The 19955-nt window shown below is 37.4% G+C and overlaps 1 protein-coding gene across 2 annotated transcripts in view; it reads left to right on the top strand.

The window, feature by feature from the left end:
- The window catches only part of LOC122816783, a 796947-nt gene that overhangs the window by 331269 nt on the left and 445723 nt on the right, over positions 1 to 19955 (top strand). For both annotated transcript variants that reach the window (XM_044089804.1, XM_044089805.1), the window contains one exon: positions 15670 to 15802. In XM_044089804.1, the coding sequence (XP_043945739.1) occupies positions 15670 to 15802 (133 nt within the window). The remainder of the gene's footprint in view (positions 1 to 15669; positions 15803 to 19955) is intronic.

The raw sequence follows: 19955 nt of genomic DNA on the forward strand, positions 1-19955 counted from the left end.
ATCCCTATATGGTTTAGAATGTAGTGTGCATATTTTACATGTGGTGTAGTTTTTTAGACTATGCCTTTGATCATGAGTGAAGTGATTATTGATTGACTTTGTCAATTAAACTATTAGAGAGTATAAAAGTGAAGAGCATTTAAACAGTAGTTATTCTGAAGTTCACTTGTGAGGAATGAAAGCACTCAATCTGTGTTTTGGTACCTGTGATTTTGGTGTCTGTACTGGAATAAACTACTTTGTTTGTATCCAGAAGACTTTATTGTGTTAGCTGATGAACTGTCTGCCTTTATTGGACCCAGCGAGTGTCACTGAGTGAGTTGCTGAGTTTCTTAGTCACTTCGTTGCTGCTCAGTTCCCTTTTTTGGTTTGTTTGTTGCAAATGCAGACATAATCTAGAGAAAAGTGGGATTTACTGATGAACATACAACCACTGGTCAGTTTTTCAAAGACAGAGAGACGGAGAGTGAGAGAGGGTATAAATTAACAGGAGAAGGAGATGAAAGCTGGAAAAGAAAAAGAAAAGAGAAAGAAAAAGAACATGGAAATGAGTATGTATTGAAATGCACCAAGCTAGACATATGGAAGGAGGAGAAAAAAACAGACAAAGGGTAAATATAACACAGTAGAACACAGATCTGTTTTGCATAGAGTTTCAATTACATGCTACAGGCATGGACATGGAATACCTACCCTGCCTCTTTCCTCACACAGTGTAGAAGAAAGGGAAAAAAATCAATGCAATGGGACTCTGTCAACAGAAGATAATGACACAAGCAGACGATATCCAGAAAAAAATAAGTAATAAGTAACAAAACTCCCACTGGCAGAGCAGGTCAGGATGGTCACTATAGCAATACTCGTACTGCTTATCAAAGCAAGTGATGATAGTGGCATCCCTTTGTGTCCAGGAAAGCTTATACACTTGGTTATCATAACAGCCCAGCAGATATTTTGAATTGCCACTTTATAAAGATAGGGATAATCCACAGACAGTCTGACACTGACCAACATATGTAAACTGCATATGTACATGTCTTTTCCTGGTTTCAAGAGCGTGACCATTGCTAATAAATTTCCCGACTAAGCAGATGGTGCTATTACTGCAGGCCCTATGCAAACAGGGCCTGCACATCCTGCCAAAAGGAAGTTGTGCATGACGTCAGTGTTTTAGACCGTCATAGTAGCACTATAGTCACATGGTCACTGATATGATTCTGTATGCCATGACCAAGAAACAAAACATTTAGAGGGACAAGTTCACCACAGGAGATAAACTACCAACACAGAAGTAGTTCAAAGAGGTGGAAAAGTTATTTTCGGCACTTTCTGGGGCAGATGAGTGAACACTCATACAGTGGTAGCTTGGATGAGGGAGCTACTCAGGTGGTGACTGCATAAGCATTTGCATGAGATTGTCCAGGTTAGAAATACCATTTATATTTCAAATGATATACCAACATGCATGTCAGGAGGGGTTACTGAGCAGAATAGCTGTGGAAAGCTGTTCTCTAGGTACATTCAGACTGCAATTGTGACATCCTGTATGTGCCCATATACTACTCACATAAGTGACCTGTACCAGTCTATGTTTTTTGAATTGGAAGGATTGAAAGATATATTACAGCACTGCCACATTTTATGCTTTCACAGAATCCATTCTTGGAGGATCTCTTAAAACATGTCAGCACATACCTGATTTCATTAGGTGACATGTTGTTGATAATGATGGCAGCATATCCATGACACAGGTGATTCAGAAGATACAGTGCCATTCTCAGAAACACTAATACTGAAATGTATGTACACATCCCACACAGGCAGAGATATCAGTATCACCTGTGTCTAGGCTGAGTATCCTGGCAGGGTGTACCCATCCAGGCTGCACAGCAGTCACCACCGTGGATAATATTCATCAGGTATACAGCCTACAATGTGTGAGGAGAGATGTGTCAGTGGCCATCACCGTCATGACTCCAGGTCTGTGTGACCTGGTTGCTGTCATTTGAATCAATAAGCAGATGTGCAAATTACTGATCCAGGTTGATAGAGCTGTTAAACATACCCCTGTATATAAACATGGAGATGGTGGGCATGCTGCATGGCCTCCATACAAACATACAGCAGATATATGGACAGTAGGATGGCTTACAGTGTACGTACGGTGACGTGGCAGATAGGGACATGGAGGAAACATGCTTGCTGAAGTGATTAGTAGCCTAAATGATACCCACTAATGGAACCACAAGGCTCTGTGGCAAATATCCTTCACTGTGTCTCTGCTGGCCATACTGGCCATGGACATGAAAGGGTACAGATTCAGAGTGAAAGTCAGGTCACAAACTAGACTTACTTAGATGGGAGACACTGTTCTGGAGATCGTGTCATTGTCATTTCTGATAGCCACCACACCTCAGCATGTGCAATGTCTTGGTCCTGGCCAATGATGCTGTTCTGACTCCACTGCTAAGATGGCTGGCTGCTTTGGTTCCAGCAGTTCCATGCCATCCCTACTGCCTTTTGTCGATATGAGTACTACACCCATCTGTTACCATCCTTGGGCCACAGATACCATCCATCTAATTGCTGTTAACATGAAGAGCAACATTGGAGTTCTCATATGTAGTTCAGAAGTGCTAAATTATTCTTCAAGCAGAATGGATCAGGTCCTGATACTGCAGCATCATGTGGTATACCTGGCTAATGTCCACAACAAAGAAGCTACCCTCAATACTAGAGAATGTAATCTGTGCCTCCACCTAGCCTGCTACCCACCTGAGTGGCTATTGCATCCACCTCCCATGACCTTTACCTCAGAGCAGTGTTGCTGTTACCTGTTACTGTGCCTCACAGCATCTATGGCAATGATGGCTGTGCTTTATTCACCCATATGGCCTGTGTGGGTAAGGTAATATCTCATGCACAGCATGGCTAGCGAATGCAATGTAATACATAGCCTGAATATGTTAATGCATACATATTTTTTTTCTGTGCTTTCCTTGTTGTGGCATGTAGTTTTGTAACAGATGCCAATTCTTTACTAGTACTAAAATGTATTCTGTCCATCTCTGTTGTGCTTAGGATGCTGCTACAGCCAGGTCCTTATATAACTCTGCCCCAGTTCTTTCTTCGCTGCTGCAGCGAGTCTGTCAGTTAATATTGTGATGTTTCTATGTTGCATCTGCTTCCATAGTACCATGCTTTGTAACACTATGCATGCCACATATAACTGGCTGCAGGTTTCAGGTGTGGCCTGCATTGTACCGCCAGATGTATCCAAACAGCAGTAGCATGCCTTCAGGCATCTGAACACACATTTGAAAACCAGACTACAGTGTGCCACCAGATGTGTCTAAGCAGCAAAAGCACACCTTCACAAGTCTGAAGACACATTTGACAAAACTGAATGTCATCAAATGCATGGTGTTGTATGCAATCTCAACCATGGCCTTTGGATTTCTGAAGGAGGTCATCATCCATGGTTTTAAGACATATAAGAGACCTGCAATTTCTGGTCTATGTGGCTGTTAATGTGTATACCTACCAACTGGATAACTCAGTAGCAAGTCATCCCACATGAATCATACCAAATACGAAAATCACAGGCACTACCTGGGTGGCATACAGACACTGTATATACCCCCTGCATTGCACACCACCTAGCACTTGATGGGGTGGAAGACTTTCTGGTTAATGGAAAGGCCACAGAAATACCTCAATAAAATAATCACAGGCCTGAAGCAGATGCCCTATGCTGACCGTCTAAAAAACTCCAGCTATACTCTATTACATATCGTCTACTCAGAGGCGATCTCTGCTTAACATACAAGGCCATGTCAAACCCAGAGCTGTTGGACATGCTACACTTAAAGAAATCTCAGCCCACAGAGCCACACATCCAGGGATCTAAACCTTGTCATCACAGTGAACAAAACATGCTGGAGGGATAGGTTCCTGATCCAAAGACTCTCCAGACTCTGGAATAGACTGCCCATACATGTCAAGCAAAGCGCCTCATTGGCCCTCTTCAAAAGGAACCTTGGACGATTGGGTAGGAGACAGGAAATTCACCCCGGGGATCACATCAGTCACCCTGCTAGACAGGGGTCCAGGGAAGTAAATATTGTAGGAAGAAACAGCCAGGGAATTGTTATGGCTAGGTTTGTGTAGGCCCTAGGGCCGATAGCCTAGTACCAACCTATGAACCTATGTCCCGGATGCTTTATGGGGTATGTAAAACCTTAATGGCAATGTGAGTGCAGTCAAGTGACCTGTAAGATCTGAGTATTATGGGCTATGTTGTAACATGTCTGCCCAGGGGTGGTCCTGTATTGTCCATGAAAAACATATATTCTTCTGTACATGCTACAGCATTTCACCATTGCTCTAGTGCATGTTCCACAAGACTAACACCTGGAAAACTCCAAATATGTTCCCTGTTGCTTGCTGAAAGGTCCTAGTAGCAAGAATGGTTCATGCTATACCACTTTAATGTCTATCCCCCTTATTTCCATGTGTACACAACACATATCTGCTAACTCCGGTATAGCATCTCTGTCCACAGGGCAGCAGTTGACAGTCCTGATTGTAAAGGTGATGGTACATGTCTGCAACAAAGAGGCTGACTGGTGAGAGTATAGAACATCATGGACACTGGATATGAGAGTATGCTTTAACACTTGCTGTTCAGGTAAGGTTGCTGCTATTTCTCACAATGTACTGTGTGAGAAGCTCCTTTACACCATGAAATCCTAGTGTTCAGAAGGGATGAGTCCCACAGCTCTTACTGCTGGATTTGTAAATCTCTGAATAACACCAGCATTTGGATTTCATAATTTTCATATGTGCTGAGGTTTGTTAGCAAGTCATTTGCATGCCATTATGCTCTTATTTGCACATCATGAATACCATGTTCTTTATTTTGTAGTGCAGTTGCACTGCTTGCATCTATAGCTTACTCCCTCCCTGCACATTACCACTCATTGTGATATTTTGCATAACACTATTCACTAATTGTTTTTTGGATACCCGATATGTTCTTACATAATTACAATAATGGAATATATTGGGTTCATGGGCTGGATATTAAATGTTGTTGTTGTGTCTTTCGGCTTTTCCCGGTTAGGGCTAATGATTGGCAGTAGATTTTTACGTGCCAAGTTGCCAGCCCTGATGCACAACCTTCAACGAAAGTACGACCATTCACGCATGTCCCCACACAGAAGACGCTCTAGCTGAGAATCGAACAGGACAACGTCCTACTGTGAGGCGACAATGCTACTGCAGCACCACCACCGCAGTCAGGGCTGGATATTAAATATAAATTAAATTTTGGTTTTATTATTGGTGGCTTTTACAATCATCATTTATCATCATCAGCCCCCTTTTTCCCATTTTTTCCTACATGGGGTTGGGGTATCGTGTTAACTGTGACCAACTCTCTCGATTCAGTACCACACTCCTACCTTCTTCAACAGTCATGCATGACTGTCGCAGATCTTCCTTCATACAATCCATCCACCTCTTTGTTGGACATCCTCACTTCCTCTTACCTTCTTCCTGTCTGTCCCAAATCTTCCTCACCAGATTTCTTCTGCTTTTTTGCACATGTCCAAACCACCGTAATCTGTTCTCTTTGATCTTTTCTACAATCAGAGCTACTTTGGCTTCTGCTGTTATGTCCTCATTTCTTCATCTGTCCCACAGTGTGCATCCTGCCACCCTTCTCAGGCACTTCATTTCCAGCACCTCTTGCTTCTTCAACTGTTCTGTCTTTACTGCCCAGGTTTCTGTACCATACAGTAGTACTGGTCGCACCATTGTCTTGTACATGTAACTTTTCAGCTTCTTTGGCATTCTTCTGTCACAGACTACACCTGACACTCTGTACCAGTTGGCTGCAGCCCGTCTGATTCTAGCTTTGACCTCCTCATTCAAACTTCCCTTCTCCTCAACCACCCCTCCCAGATACTTGCAGCTGTTTACCTGTTCCACTGTCTTACCTTCTATCTCTATCAGCTTCTTCTGATTTCCCCAGTTTTCTGCCATTACCACCGTCTTATATGTGCTTAGTCTTATCCCATGTGCCTTCAGTTTTGCATTCCATTCTCCTATCCTTTGCTGAAGTTCTATATCAGAGCCTGCCTGTAATGCCACATTGTTTGCATACAGCAACTTTGTTGATCTGTCCCCTCTGACAAGTTTGCTAATGTAGTCCATCACTAGTATGAACAGCAGTGAGCTTAGAGCTAAACCCTGGTGTAAAACTGGTAAAGTAGCGAACAGGTACACAATGAGAACAAGGCTTCAAAAAGTCGCAAATAGAATTTATTAAACCAAATAAAATGTGAGCGCTTGAACGCTTTCGGCAAAACCAATGTCTCGCCTTCTTCAGACAAATAGCTAAATAAAATTTAAAACCATGTTATATATATATACATCAATTAAAATAATCCAATCACAATAAAATGCATTTATAAGTGTAGACGTTTCCAAGGGAACCTTAAAAGAGGAATTCAAAAATACAAATAAATCAAAACTTTGATAGGCTAAACTGATAATACATTGTTAAATGCATGTGTCTAAAATATACCCAAGTATCGCTTCCATATAATAAGGCATGTAAAAATAAATATACACAAGTAAATCTGTGCAAATGTTAACATCAGACATAAAATGCATTCATAGAGTAGATGCAATACGCATTTTAACACAAATTCTATGTGCATATTCTGAATGAATAAATAAATAAAAACTAATAAAAATAACCATAAATACTATTTGAAATGTAATGAATAATTATAAACATAAAAAATAATAATATATAAACTACATATTTACACCGTAGTTATATAAAAAAAATAATAAATGCTGTTGCAAATACTAATATGTAAATAAATAAATACTATTACAAATACTGATGTCGACATGTTATACGTATTCTACGAAGAAATTAATTTAAGAAGTATATTTCTATTCTTCACAGTAGTTCAAAAGCCTTATGCCCGAACTGACTGTCAATAACAAACGTGTCACTATACGATTACCTTCATCTATTAACTACTAATATAATTATAAATAAATACAAACTAAAATAATATAAAACATTTATGCGTTATTTCTAACCCGAGTCATGTTTCAAAGTATTAAATAAACATCAGCTATTATAAGAAAGCCATTTTAATACAGGCTTTATAGATAAAGCCTCATTAATACCAGGGAAAATATGAGCTCTAGTGCGCACCTGCCATAATAGTTCATCAATTTCCAATCATCAGTATTTGTAATAGTATTTATTTATTTACATATTAGTATTTGCAACAGCATTTATTATTTTTTTTATATAACTACGGTGTAAATATGTATTTTGTATATTACTATTTTTTATGTTTATAATTATTCATTACATTTCAAATAGTATTTGTGGTTATTTTTATTAGTTTTTATTTGTTTATTCATTCAGAATATGCACATAGAATTTGTGTTAAAATGCGTATTGCATCTACTCTATGAATGCATTTTATGTCTGATGTTAACATTTGCACAGATTTACTTGTGTATATTTATTTTTACATGCCTTATTATATGGAAGCGATACTTGGGTATATTTTAGACACATGCATTTAACAATGTATTATCAGTTTAGCCTATCAAAGTTTTGATTTATTTGTATTTTTGAATTCCGCTTTTAAGGTTCCCTTGGAAACGTCCACACTTATAAATGCATTTTATTGTGACTGGATTATTTTAATTGATGTATATATATAACATGGTTTTAAATTGCATTTAGCTATTTGTCTGAAGAAGGCGAGACATTGGTTTTGCCGAAAGCGTTCAAGCGCTCACATTTTATTTGGTTTAATAAATTCTATTTGCGACTTTTTGAAGCCTTGCTCTCATTGTGTACCTGTTCGCTACTTTACCAGTTTTGCGGATCGTTATTTGTGGATTAAACCCTGGTGTACACACACTCACACTGGAAATCCCTCAGTGAGGCCGAACACTGTTCATTCTTCAGTCATTGGGTCCTTGTATATAGCCTGCACTAATTCTACCAAAGTTTCTGTGACTTCAAACCATCACAGTACTGCATTTACAAGTCATTTCATTAATGTTTTTCATTTTTTAAATTGGCTCTTCTTGTTAATAAGTTTTAGATTTGTCAAGATAATCTCATCTACACCCCTTTTTGCAAATTACTTTTCCCTTAGCTGCACTATTTATTATTGTTTAGAAAAATGTTTTGGGAAATAATAATCCCCAATTGTTCAGTTAAGATTCTAAAGAGGTCTATTATTGTATAGGGAAAGTATGCAAATAACAGGATTGCCTTCTTGAAGTACTAGGTCCATGTGCCATCAGTAAAACCATTTCCTCAATCCACAATTTCTTCTGTGCTTGGTGATCTCAGCTTAGAAAAATAAAAATTAACATACGTTTACATACTCTCAACTTCTTAGTAGAAAAAATCCAGACAAAGCCTAAAAAGTGGGGGCACAAAGATACAAAAATAGGGACAGCTTTTAAATATTGCTGTTATAAACTTAGAAAGATGCTAGAATAACAGGATTTGTATTAGTATGTATTTTCTTTTTTTCCAAAAACATTTTTATTTTGTTTTCATTATAAACATGCGCAAATGTACATATAATAAATAGTATGCATTTTCTGAAGGATGTGAAGAATGAAACCTTAAATGTGTGTCATTTTTAGTGAATTCAATCCTCAATGATTGCCAGAAATCCACAAATTTTATGAGAAACAGATAAAAACTTAATCAAAAATCTGGACATTCTGCAAAAAACTGGACAGTTGAGATGTATACAATAAAAAGTAAAAACAGACAATATGGTGGCTGCCATCTCATTAAGTGTGGGGAGTCAGGAGCAGGAACAATTTACCTGAGTAACTGAACAAGACTGGCAAGGAGCATTCTTCAGATATTTGTTCTAAAGCTGAGCTGCTTCTCGCACATGAGGGCAGTAGTAGCATTCTCACATTTTGTTCAGAGAGTATAAGCAGCCACAGACATCCAAAAGTCGTATGATGATTGTTTATTGTCCCAGCTAAAGCAGCTGCTGCAACTGAATGAAACTGCTGTCTCATTTTATTGAAGTATTCCACATTATTGTTTTCTGTACCCAACACAGCCTAAACAGACATAAACAAGAAGTAACAAGTGGGACCTGTGTCATATTAGAAGCTACAGCTCTAAAGACATAGTTAGCAAACCTTTCAGCTCCAAAATGTGGAACAAGAGCACAAAGTATGAACACATAACAATAGCTTACTAATAATTTCAACTAGGAAACTCACATGATGTTGATTTATACTTACAGAACATTCTTTTTGACAAATTAAAATGATTGTATATTACTTACCATGCCTATTATTTATTTAACATTTGTTTACCGGGAAAGTCCGACTGGGTCCGGAGCCCATGTTCAGCGGAGGCCCGGGGAGAAAAGCTCCAAATGATACATGAAAGTTAAGACAATTTACAAGAACAAGATAAAAAACAGGTATTAAAGCAAGCATAAATAATAATGAGCACTAAACAAGTACAGAAAAGTAGATGCAATAATAAAACATACTAAATTAAAATGGTAGATTGCAAACTCTGTTTTTTTATATACATGAGGTAGGAGTAAGGTAAAGAATGAGGATCAGAACATTAGGTGCAGGTAGATGCTTAAAAGGATGGGAAAGTTAAGGGTGTAGAAATATGGAAAGCCTGTTAGTCCAATATGCTAGTGGTTAGTAGATGAAATTCCTGTTTTAGGGATAGAAAGGAAAGCCCCTATAGAGTGAATGGAGTTCACCTAGACCTGTTAGGGAAAGAGCAGGAGCAAATCTGATGACATAGAAAATGTTTTTTTTTTTAGAGTGCGTTTGAAGTTGTTAAAGCTCTCAGCTGTAGTAATGTCTGTTGGCAGAGAGTTCCAGAGCTTGGTGGTGGCATGTGAGTATAGGCACTGTCCAGCTCTTTTGTTTGGAATGTAGATGGTTAGGAGTTCTTTATTTTAAGAGTTGAGGGATTTTATATGTATGTAGGGTTTTAGGACATATTTGAGGGCTGGGCAGCTATCAGGTGTATATATCATTTTATGTGCAGACGACAGCTGTACTAGGCTTAGGTGTTGTGTGAGTTCAAGCCAATTTAGTTCTCTCAGAGCTAGGCAGTGATGGGAACGGTAGGGGTAACCTATGGTGAATTTGGCAATTTTATGGTAGCAGGATTAGAGCTTGTTTTTAAGAAAATATTGTAAATTGGTGTATAAGGGGGCTGCATATAAAAGTGAGGGAAAGTGAGGGAAGCAAGTAGGTGTTGGCGAGGGTTTTTCTGGAGGAGCTATCCAAGAAAGTTTTTTGTCTGTAGAGTGTTCTTAATTTGATGTCTTTTTTTAATTCTGTTCTGGATGTGGTGTTCAAAAGTTAGTTTGTTATATGTGGTTACACCTAGAAGCTTAGCTGTGGGAACAGTTTCAATTTCTGGGTTATCCTGTGAGAATATTTTAAAGTCAGATGAGATTGGTTTTATCGAGAAAAGCAGGAGTTTTGTTTTTTTAGGATTTAAAAGTAGCTGGGTTTCTCTCAGCCATGTCTATATTGTGGTGAAGGTGGCTTGAGTGAGTTGCTGGAGGTGCTGCATGTTACTGGAGGAGGAAATTATGGTAGCGTCATCTGCATATTGGCTAATGGAGCTAAAGGGTGTTGAGGTGTGAAGGTCGTGAAAACATTGAAGAGTAAGGGTCCAAGTATGGATCCTTGTGGTACCCAGTTATTCTGGTTTGATAATGGGAGAATTTATTTTGCCATTTGATGCACTGTTGACGCTTGGATAGGTAGCTTGAAAACCATTGGAGGGATGGTGGGGTGCAGCCTATAATTGATAGCTGATGAAGAGGTTTGTTGTGGGACACTGTGTCAAATGCCTTTAATATATCTAATAGTAAGACAGAAGTGATCTTTTCAGAGTTAATGGACTTGGACACAGTGTCCACAAAGGAGTTTATTGCAGTGGTGATGCTGTGTGATGGGCAAAAACCATGTTGGGTAGGGGTAATTAGTTTGTTTTGGATGTGGTGGTACAGCAGTTGCTTATGTATGCATTTTTCCAGGAGTTTGGAAAGAGGATGGAGATTGGTCGATAACTGGATAGTTCAATGGAATTGCTCCCTTTATGTAAAGGGGTAATGATAGACTTTTTCCAAAGGTTAGGGACAATGGACTCTGCTATAGAGTGAATTATATGGATACTAACAGAATATGCTATCGCTTCTGCAGCAAGTTTTAAGTATTCGGGGAGAGGTTGTCAGGGGAGAGGGAGCAGGGTTTTAGTTATTGATGTAGTTTTTGAATGTGCGAGGTAGAGACAAGTTAAAGATAAAAGGGGATAGAAGATGTAGTACTGGTTTGTTGGGAATGTGAAGGTTATTTTTTTTTGTGCAGGAGTCTTGAGATAAGGGTAGAGAGGGATCAGAGATGGGGCTTGAGGTTTTTGTGGAGGTGGGATCAGTTTGCTGATGCTGTTTATAAAGTGAGAGTTAAACAGGTTGACTGTCTCTGAGGGCTTTTTTCAGGGTATGGTGATGGAGTTTGTTTAGAGCCTGAGGTAAGCAAGTTTGAGATGTGTTTCCGAAATTGTTTTGGGTTGTTTTTGTGGTTTGCCAATTGACTGGAAAAGTGTGTTTTTTTATCTACGTTCATATTTTTTTTTTTGCTTTCTTTCGTAGCTGTTTATATTTAGTTAGGTTGGCATCAGATTTGTTATAGTGCCATTCATTCCATGCTTTATCTCTATCTTGTAGAAGTTGTTTGGTATTTTTTGTTAGCCAGGGAGCTTGGGTAGTTTTTATTATTTTAGTGTCGAGGGGGGCTAAGCTGTCAAGGGTGTTTAGAAATATGTTGTTGAAGTATTCAAGGGCATCTTCTATTCATAGTGTTTTAAGTGGGTTCCAGTTGGTGTGTTTTAGGATTTCATTAAACTTTTGCTATTTCTAGTAGTTTTGTATGTGTGGGTTCTTGTAGTTTGGGGTGTGGATCTATATATGAAATATGAGTAGGTGGTCACTAAGAGTACTGGGTATACTAATAAGTTTACCCAATACTAATAGGTATAACTAATTGAGTATTAGTTACAACAATTTTTAACACTGAATTTGTGACAGACATTTTCAGTGTGAAACAGTGAAGAACACGGACCTTTTAAGACTCAAACAATGAACGTTCCTCATGATATGGTACAACTGAGAGATATGTAAAGAAAATACTACCTTTCCCTGTTCTCCTGCTTAAAGAAAGTATGACCTTTCCCTGTTCTCTTCCTTTGTATTAAGCAGAAACAAAACATTAAAACAGTTTTAACATTGTGTGTGTGTGTGTGTGTGTGTGTGTGTGTGTGTGTGTGTGTGTGTGTGTGTGTGTGTGAGTATGTGTTTGTGTGTGTGAGTGTTTGCGTGTCTGTGTGAGATACCTCTTAAGTGTCTAAAAAAAATACCAAAGCCCCAACCTTCCAATACATGTGCTTGCAGTTCCAGTATAGACCTTTGTGCTGTTTGCGTATGACTCAACCAGAGAGTCACTTTACTGTTCCTCATTACCATACTGCCTGAAATACTACACTGTCCCCATATGGTGACATCAAACACAGAACATTGTGGTTCTGCTTCCTTAACATGTTGACCCAAGATTTGTTTTGTCTTTGTCTACGTCCTCTGGGTCTATAAATTAAGCAAGCAGGAAGAAATTTAAACTAGTATTTTTATGGCAGTGCCAAAACCAGAGTTAAATTTTACTTGGCAATAGCAGCAGCAGTCAGAAGATGCAAGGCCAGTGAGATTTGCAAATCGGCCATAATAAATCTCCAACTGGTTTCTTGAAGTGCTGCCAACTCTTCCCAACCTGTCTTTGTCTTATTGCCCCCAGGTCCAGCTATTGACTTGGAAGCCTTAGTCCCTGTCCTCAGTTTACATGTAATCACAAAATATCACCTATTGTAGTTCTTACTGGAATCCCCCTGAAATTAAAATAAATGTCAACAAAAGAGCTTTTGTGCTTCTAACTGTAACAAGCAGTTTGACACAGTTATTTCATAGACTGAGTGCCATCTCCACTTTAACTATGACCACACATTCAGTATCAGCATTCAGAAGTCATTGTTGATACTGCAGACAGACATCAGCGCAGCTGCTCCCTTCTTTATCTTATTGATATGGCTCTACCAGGTACATAAGAAGCACAGATACTCAGTAAAGCTAGAATGTAGGCTACATAGGAACATTTAGAGGGGGATATGAGGAAACATATTTGCCTGGACCACTAATGAGTGCTTGACCTACTTTTCCATTTGAAAGAAACAGAATGAAAGGAAAATGGGTTATACATTCACTGCTATGAAGAGGCTCTTGAAAGGTTATTTCCAGTGAAAAATTTGAACACTATATCAGAATAACTTGCCTGCCATATAACACATATCTTCTTCCACTTTCCACAAGGATTGTGCGATACTTCTGTGAAACACAAGTTTAAGGAAGCAATACAAAAATGTAAGTCTACTATCACAGATATGATGTAAAGTCAGTAGAGTTTAATAAATTATATTGAAAATATATCTTCCTAGAAAAAGTTCCTTATTTTTGCTTTGGAAAAAATGGGAACATAACATCTTTGCCATCTTTCATTAAGTTATTGGTACCACTAGTATGAGTTGGTCATTTGATCTGATATCTTCTTTACTGAACAGCTCCAAAATTGTGTGTGATGGGGATGGAATTCAGAAAATTGTATGAAGGGGTAATACAAGCCTAGAATTAGGAATGTACCTCAGAAAAAGTGTAATTGGTCAGAAAATCATGCAAAAGGGTATATTAAGCCTGAAAATTGAAAAGGACCTCCCAAGTGGTTAGAATTGAAAGGTTTGCTTATTCGTTACATGCAAACAGTTTTAAAAGAAAGGCAGTTAATGCTTTACAAATCTCCCTAAGCAGTTTAACATACCTGATGATTTGTTGGACTTTAATAACTGATAATAACCTGGAAGGTATAGAGTAGGAATAAATTCCAGTGTAGCCAAAAGTAAAAAACACAACGGCTTTAATAATCCACATGTAGAACAACAAAACAATGGAAGTCCATCTGTAACTGACTAAGCGCTTTCACCCAACAAAGGGCATCCTCAGAGTCAGTTAAATCATAGTTACAGATCATATATAAAGAAACTTTCAACTTAACTTTCTCCAATGAGAAATAACTTCCAATATAAATGATTACCATAAATAATTGTTCAATTGACTTCACATATATTAACCCTTCATGGTTATAACACAGTTACAGTTGTATTATTAAAGTTCATTTGTCAATTTAATCAATTTAAATTCTAGTACATGACCAAAAATAAATTTGTATTATGCGTAACAAATCTATATAAAGTGTAAAATGTAAAAATGTAAAAAATATATATGTTGTTGATGTATAAAAAACAAATTCATAACACATTTTCCTAAAAATAAATAATGTTCTAATAAATTTAAAAGTATTAAAAATGTGTTGCTTTTTTGTTCTTAATATCTCTTACATGCTCCAATATTTTTTGTCTCAGCTTTCTAGTTGTCATTCCTATGTAGAAAGCTGTACAAGATAAACAGGTTGCTGCATATATAACCATACTAGTATTACAATTGCAATAGCCAGGGCTTGCTACTGTTCTTTTAAAGAGATATTAAAAAGATATTAAGAATAAAAAAGCAACACATTTCTTATTTATTCACAGTCAAAGATGTGCAAGTTTTAATAAATTTATATTTTTTGTTATAGACAGGATATATAAAAAAGATTTTGGGGGTGATTACCAGAATATGCTAGAAGTAAAGGACTGCTTATGGCAAGTTAGATTGGATGCTAGCACTTCTCCTGGCATTAATGATGTTGTCTCCTTGGCTTGTATTTTAAAACATAGAGCTCTGCTGGTATAGTACTTTTAAATTTATTAGAACATTATTTATTTTTAGGAAAATGTGTATATATATTTTTTACATTTTTACATTTTACACTTTATATAGATTTGTTACGCATAATACAAATTTATTTTTGGTCATGTACTAGAATTTAAATTGATTGCATTGACAAATGAACTTTAATAATACAACTGTAACTGTGTTATAACCATGAAGGGTTAATATATGTGAAGTCAATAGAACAATTATTTATGGTAATCATTTAATTGGAAGTTATTTCTCATTGGAGAAAGTTAAGTTGAAAATTCCTTTATATATGATCTGTAACTATGATTTAACTGACTCTGAGGATGCCCTTTGTTGGGTGAAAGCGCTTAGTCAGTTACATTTGGACTTTTATTGTTTTGTTGTTCTACATGTAGATTATTAAAGCCGTTGTGTTTTTTACTTTTGGCTACACTGGAACTTATTCTTATAAGTTATAGAGTAGGCTTACTGGTTTTAGCTCACAATTAAAATACTGTCTCACTTCCTGTTATTTAGAGTTTTGGGTTGTAATAATATTGTTTAGAAACTTTTCAGTAACATTGTGCACTGTCTGTTTGTATAATATCCACATGGTCAGATTATACATATTGTCTTTTGTAAATTTTAAAATAAAAAAATGGTTAAAAATTAAAGTCATGTTCATCTGTTTCTTCTGTGATGAAAACAGCAGCTGAGGTGTTCAACTTGGACTGCACCAATGACTACCTTAGTGACATGACCTGTATCTGGGAAGCTGATGAAGGCGTTAACTGCACAACTGAGTACACACTGCTTTATGAGAGACAAAATAAACCTTTATTGTGAGTATGCATTTATTAATTAAGGAGAAACATGTTTTATATATTAGTACATATTGTAAAATAATTCAATACAGTAGAGCAGCAAGGTGTCATTTATCATAATGGAAACATATTAGTTACAAAGAGAAGAATTGATTATACATTGTGGTGCAGGAATAACAGATATGTTTTGCTCAATTCCTGTTCAGTACTGTAGGCATTTTGTACAGTCACCAAGTGACCACACACTGTCTCATGAGATGTGTTTATCAGCTTCTTTCTGTGTTCAGTTTTTCTTATGATGACATAGATCAACAGAACATAATTCCAGATTCTGCTGATGAAGTTAAACATCATGTTCAGAACGACAATGCTGTCTATAAGGAAAGGCTTTCCATTTTCCTGATGGCATCTGTGTACTTGTGACCACTCACTTCTGGTAAAACTAAAGGGTGCCTTTCACCATTTCACCTAAAAACTTAATTTGTAGAAGTCCAGTAAATAATGCAAAATGGAGACTGGTTGCTTGCCATCACATTTTTTGACTGGGAATTCAATCCACATTGATGTTGTGTTTTTTTTTTTTTTTGGGGGGGGGGCAAACAGAAAGAAGCTAAGCTTTCAGTCATTGTTGGATATCTTAGTGTCACCCACCCACATGTGAAAATACTGGGGGATACAATTAGTCGTACAATTGTGAGTTAGTTTGTCTTCTGATGAATTATTAATTAAATTAACAGTTTTGCAAATAACTAATTGCTTACCAGTGCAGAGAACTTCTTGTAATTAAACAAACAAGCTGTGCATTCTTAATGACAGCACTATGTCCTGACAGATTTATTAATTGAAAAAGTTTGCCAATGAAATGCCTGGTTCCAGTTTTCATATTTCATGGGTGTTTTAAATGTTGGATTTTTTTGAGAAATGCTGAAAAAAGATTTTGGTTTTACAATACACGAGTGACTGCAAGCAAAAAGATGCTAACAAGAAATCAGTAAATCTTTCCATTACATACAATCATCACTTTCATCATGATCTTTAAAGCAAATCACATGAAGTGTTAACAATGCATGGATAATTCTGTGATGCTGTAGAGTGAAATACAAACAGTTATGTATAGAAGTAGCCTAAATGAGCACACTGAAAATGGAGTGAAGTGAAAGATACATGCATTTAGGTTAATAGATTCTTAAGAAGTGTAGACCCTTGCCAAAACACAAATAAAATTATATAATCCATTACAGAGTGGTAACCATTTGAAATGTCAGGACCCACTAGAGCAAGTCCCAAAACATGGAGACTGAATAGCTGAAAGATTAGACATGTATATACTAAGTATGAGATGCCATTTCTTGGAATATTCCCTTTTTCTCTGAGGTGTGGTGATCTTTGAGTTGGTATATATATATATATATATATATATATATATATATATATATATATATATATATATATATATACCGTGTGTGTGTGTGTGTGTATAAGTTAGGGGAGTGTGGGATGGCTTGCCCCCTTACATGAGTACATGAGGGGGTGTGCTCCTCCCACAGGTGCAAAAAAAAAGTTTTAAGAAGTTGAGCAATTTTCAAGATTCAGTCTTCTCCTGCATTTTCAGCCTTTTTTTTCCAGCACTTGGCATTTCAAGTGCCGACATTTTAGTCAGGAGCCTTACAGAGTATGCTGCTGTTCTGGTGTGGTACTTACCAAGACTATGAGTGCATTGCTAATAAATTATGTGTTTACCAATAAATGATGGCACGCTTCATTTGAGATTTTTCATCTTGCATGGTAAGGAGAAAAGTTTATTTTAGTAGCTGGTGGAAATTGTATTGACCCTTCTGTATAAAGCTGCATGTTAGGTGTCCCATAGCATTGTGGAGAGAAAGGTAAATCCCAAATAACTGGAGAATAAGCAAACAAATGCCAGTGTTCAAGAACAGAGGGGACATTCACAACTGTGGGCAGTACAGCAGTATCAAACTCCTATCATATTGCATGAAAGTTCTAGAGAGGGTGACTGATAAATGAGTATGAAGAGTAGCAGAAAGTAAGATGGAAGATGAACAATCCAGAATTAGTGCAAGCTATGTACAAGAATCCAATGACCCAATGACTTAAATACAAACAGTGTTCATTGACACAGAGGGTTTCCCAGTGTAAGTGGATGTGCATCACGGTTCAGCCCACTGATGTTCACACTGGTGATGGACTACATTAGCAAACAAGTCAGATGGAACAGCTCAACAAAGGTGTATGCAGAAGATGTGACATTACAGGAGGACTCTGAACAAGATTTTAAGCAAAGGATAACGGAATAAAATGAAAAACGGAAGGCATGTGGGAGGAAACTGAGAACCAATAAGACAATTGTAATTACAGTGAATGGTGGCATTCAGAAGAAGCTGAGAAATGAGATAGAATGAAAACTGAAAATGTTAACAGCTTCAGGTATCTGTAAAGGGTGATTGGTGAGAAGGGAAATCTGAATGAGGAGGTCAAAGCTAGAATCAGAGGGTCTGCAGCCAACTGGCACAGAGTGCCAGATGTAGTATATGACAGAAGAATGCCAAAGAAGCTGAAAAGTAAGGTGTATAAAAACATGGTGTGACCAGTACTACTGTATGGTACAGACACCTGGGCAGGAAAGGCAGAGCAGTTGAGGAAGCTAGAGGTGATGGAGATGAAGTGCCTGAGACTGGTGGTAGGATGCACATTGTTGGATGGATGAGGTAATAAGGACATAAGAGCAGAAGCCAAAGTAGCTCCAGTTATAGAAGTAAAAGAAAGCAGATTGTGGTGGTTTGGTCACATGTGCAGAAAAACAAAAGAAAATCTAGTGGAGATAATTTGGGATAAACAGGAAGAAAGCAAGGGCAAATGAGAGCATACAACAAAGAGGTAGATGGATTGTCTGAGAGAGAACCTGCAGCAGTCAGGCAAGAATGTTGAAGAAGCAGTAGAGTGGCATTGAATAGAGAGAGATGGTGACAGTTGACACAATGCCCGAGCTCATGTAGAAAATGGGAAAAAGGGGGTTGGTGATAATGATGAGGTTACTCATGTTAGTAAATCAAGCTCAGCAATGCCTTTCATATCAGATGCCATCTGCCAAACTACCCCTTGAAATTCTGGGATCGATGGCAGCTTCCATTATTTTGGTATACTTGGCAAGGAATTATATGAGTGCTACATTGGACACTAGCAGTCCAGTGGTCCATCAGATCCTAGCACAGGACTTTTCAACTTAGCTTTACTAGAAAGGTTCACACAGACTCTGCTATACTTTGCTGTGAGGGAAAGATTAATTTGCTTTTTATTTGTTCTATTACTTTATTGCCTTTTTCTATTTTGAATACTGTGATTTGTTTTATTTACCTTGTGTTTTACTTGTATTCTGCTTTTAACTGCATATTAAAACTTGAAAAGAGACCTCGGCTCTATCTTGTGAGTCACACAGAAATTAGTACAGGTCAATAGAACAGGTCAGTTAAGGTTAATCATCTGTGAACTGAGGGGGTGGAGCTAGGAACTAAACCTTCTATTTAAGGGGTAAAATAAAACATTTCAGAGCTTTACTAGAAAGTCTCACCCAGACTCTGCTACACTTTGCTGTGAGGGAAAGGGTAGTTTGCTTTTTATTTGTTGTATTACTTTATTGCCTTTTTCTATTTTGAATACTGTGATTTGTTTTATTTACCTTGTGTTTTACTTGTATTCTGCCTTTAACTGCATATTAACACTTGAGAAGAGACCACAGCTCTGTCTCTTTGAGTCGGGCAGAAATTAGTACAGGTCAGTAGAACAGGTCAGTTAAGCTTAATCATCTGTGAACTGAGGGTGTGGAGTTAGGAACTAAACCTTCTATTTAAGGGGTAAAATAAAACATTTCAGAGCTTTACTAGAAAGGCTCATCCAGACTCTGTTACACTTTGCTGTGAGGGGAAAGGTTAGTTTGCTTTTTATTTGTTGTATTGCTTTATTGTTTTTTTTTTTCTATTTTGAATACTGTGATTTGTTTTATTTACCTTGTGTTTTACTTGTATTCTGCTTTTAACTGTATATTAAAACTTGAAAAGAGATCACAGCTCTGTCTCTTGTGAGTCAGGCAGAAATTAGTACAGGTCAGTAGAACAGGTCAGTTAAGATTAGTCATCTGTGAACTGAGGGGGTGGAG

Source organism: Protopterus annectens, chromosome 12.part0 (genome assembly GCF_019279795.1).
Source record: "Protopterus annectens isolate FY-2018-M chromosome 12.part0, PAN1.0, whole genome shotgun sequence".
Classification (NCBI taxonomy): Eukaryota; Metazoa; Chordata; order Ceratodontiformes; family Protopteridae; genus Protopterus; species Protopterus annectens.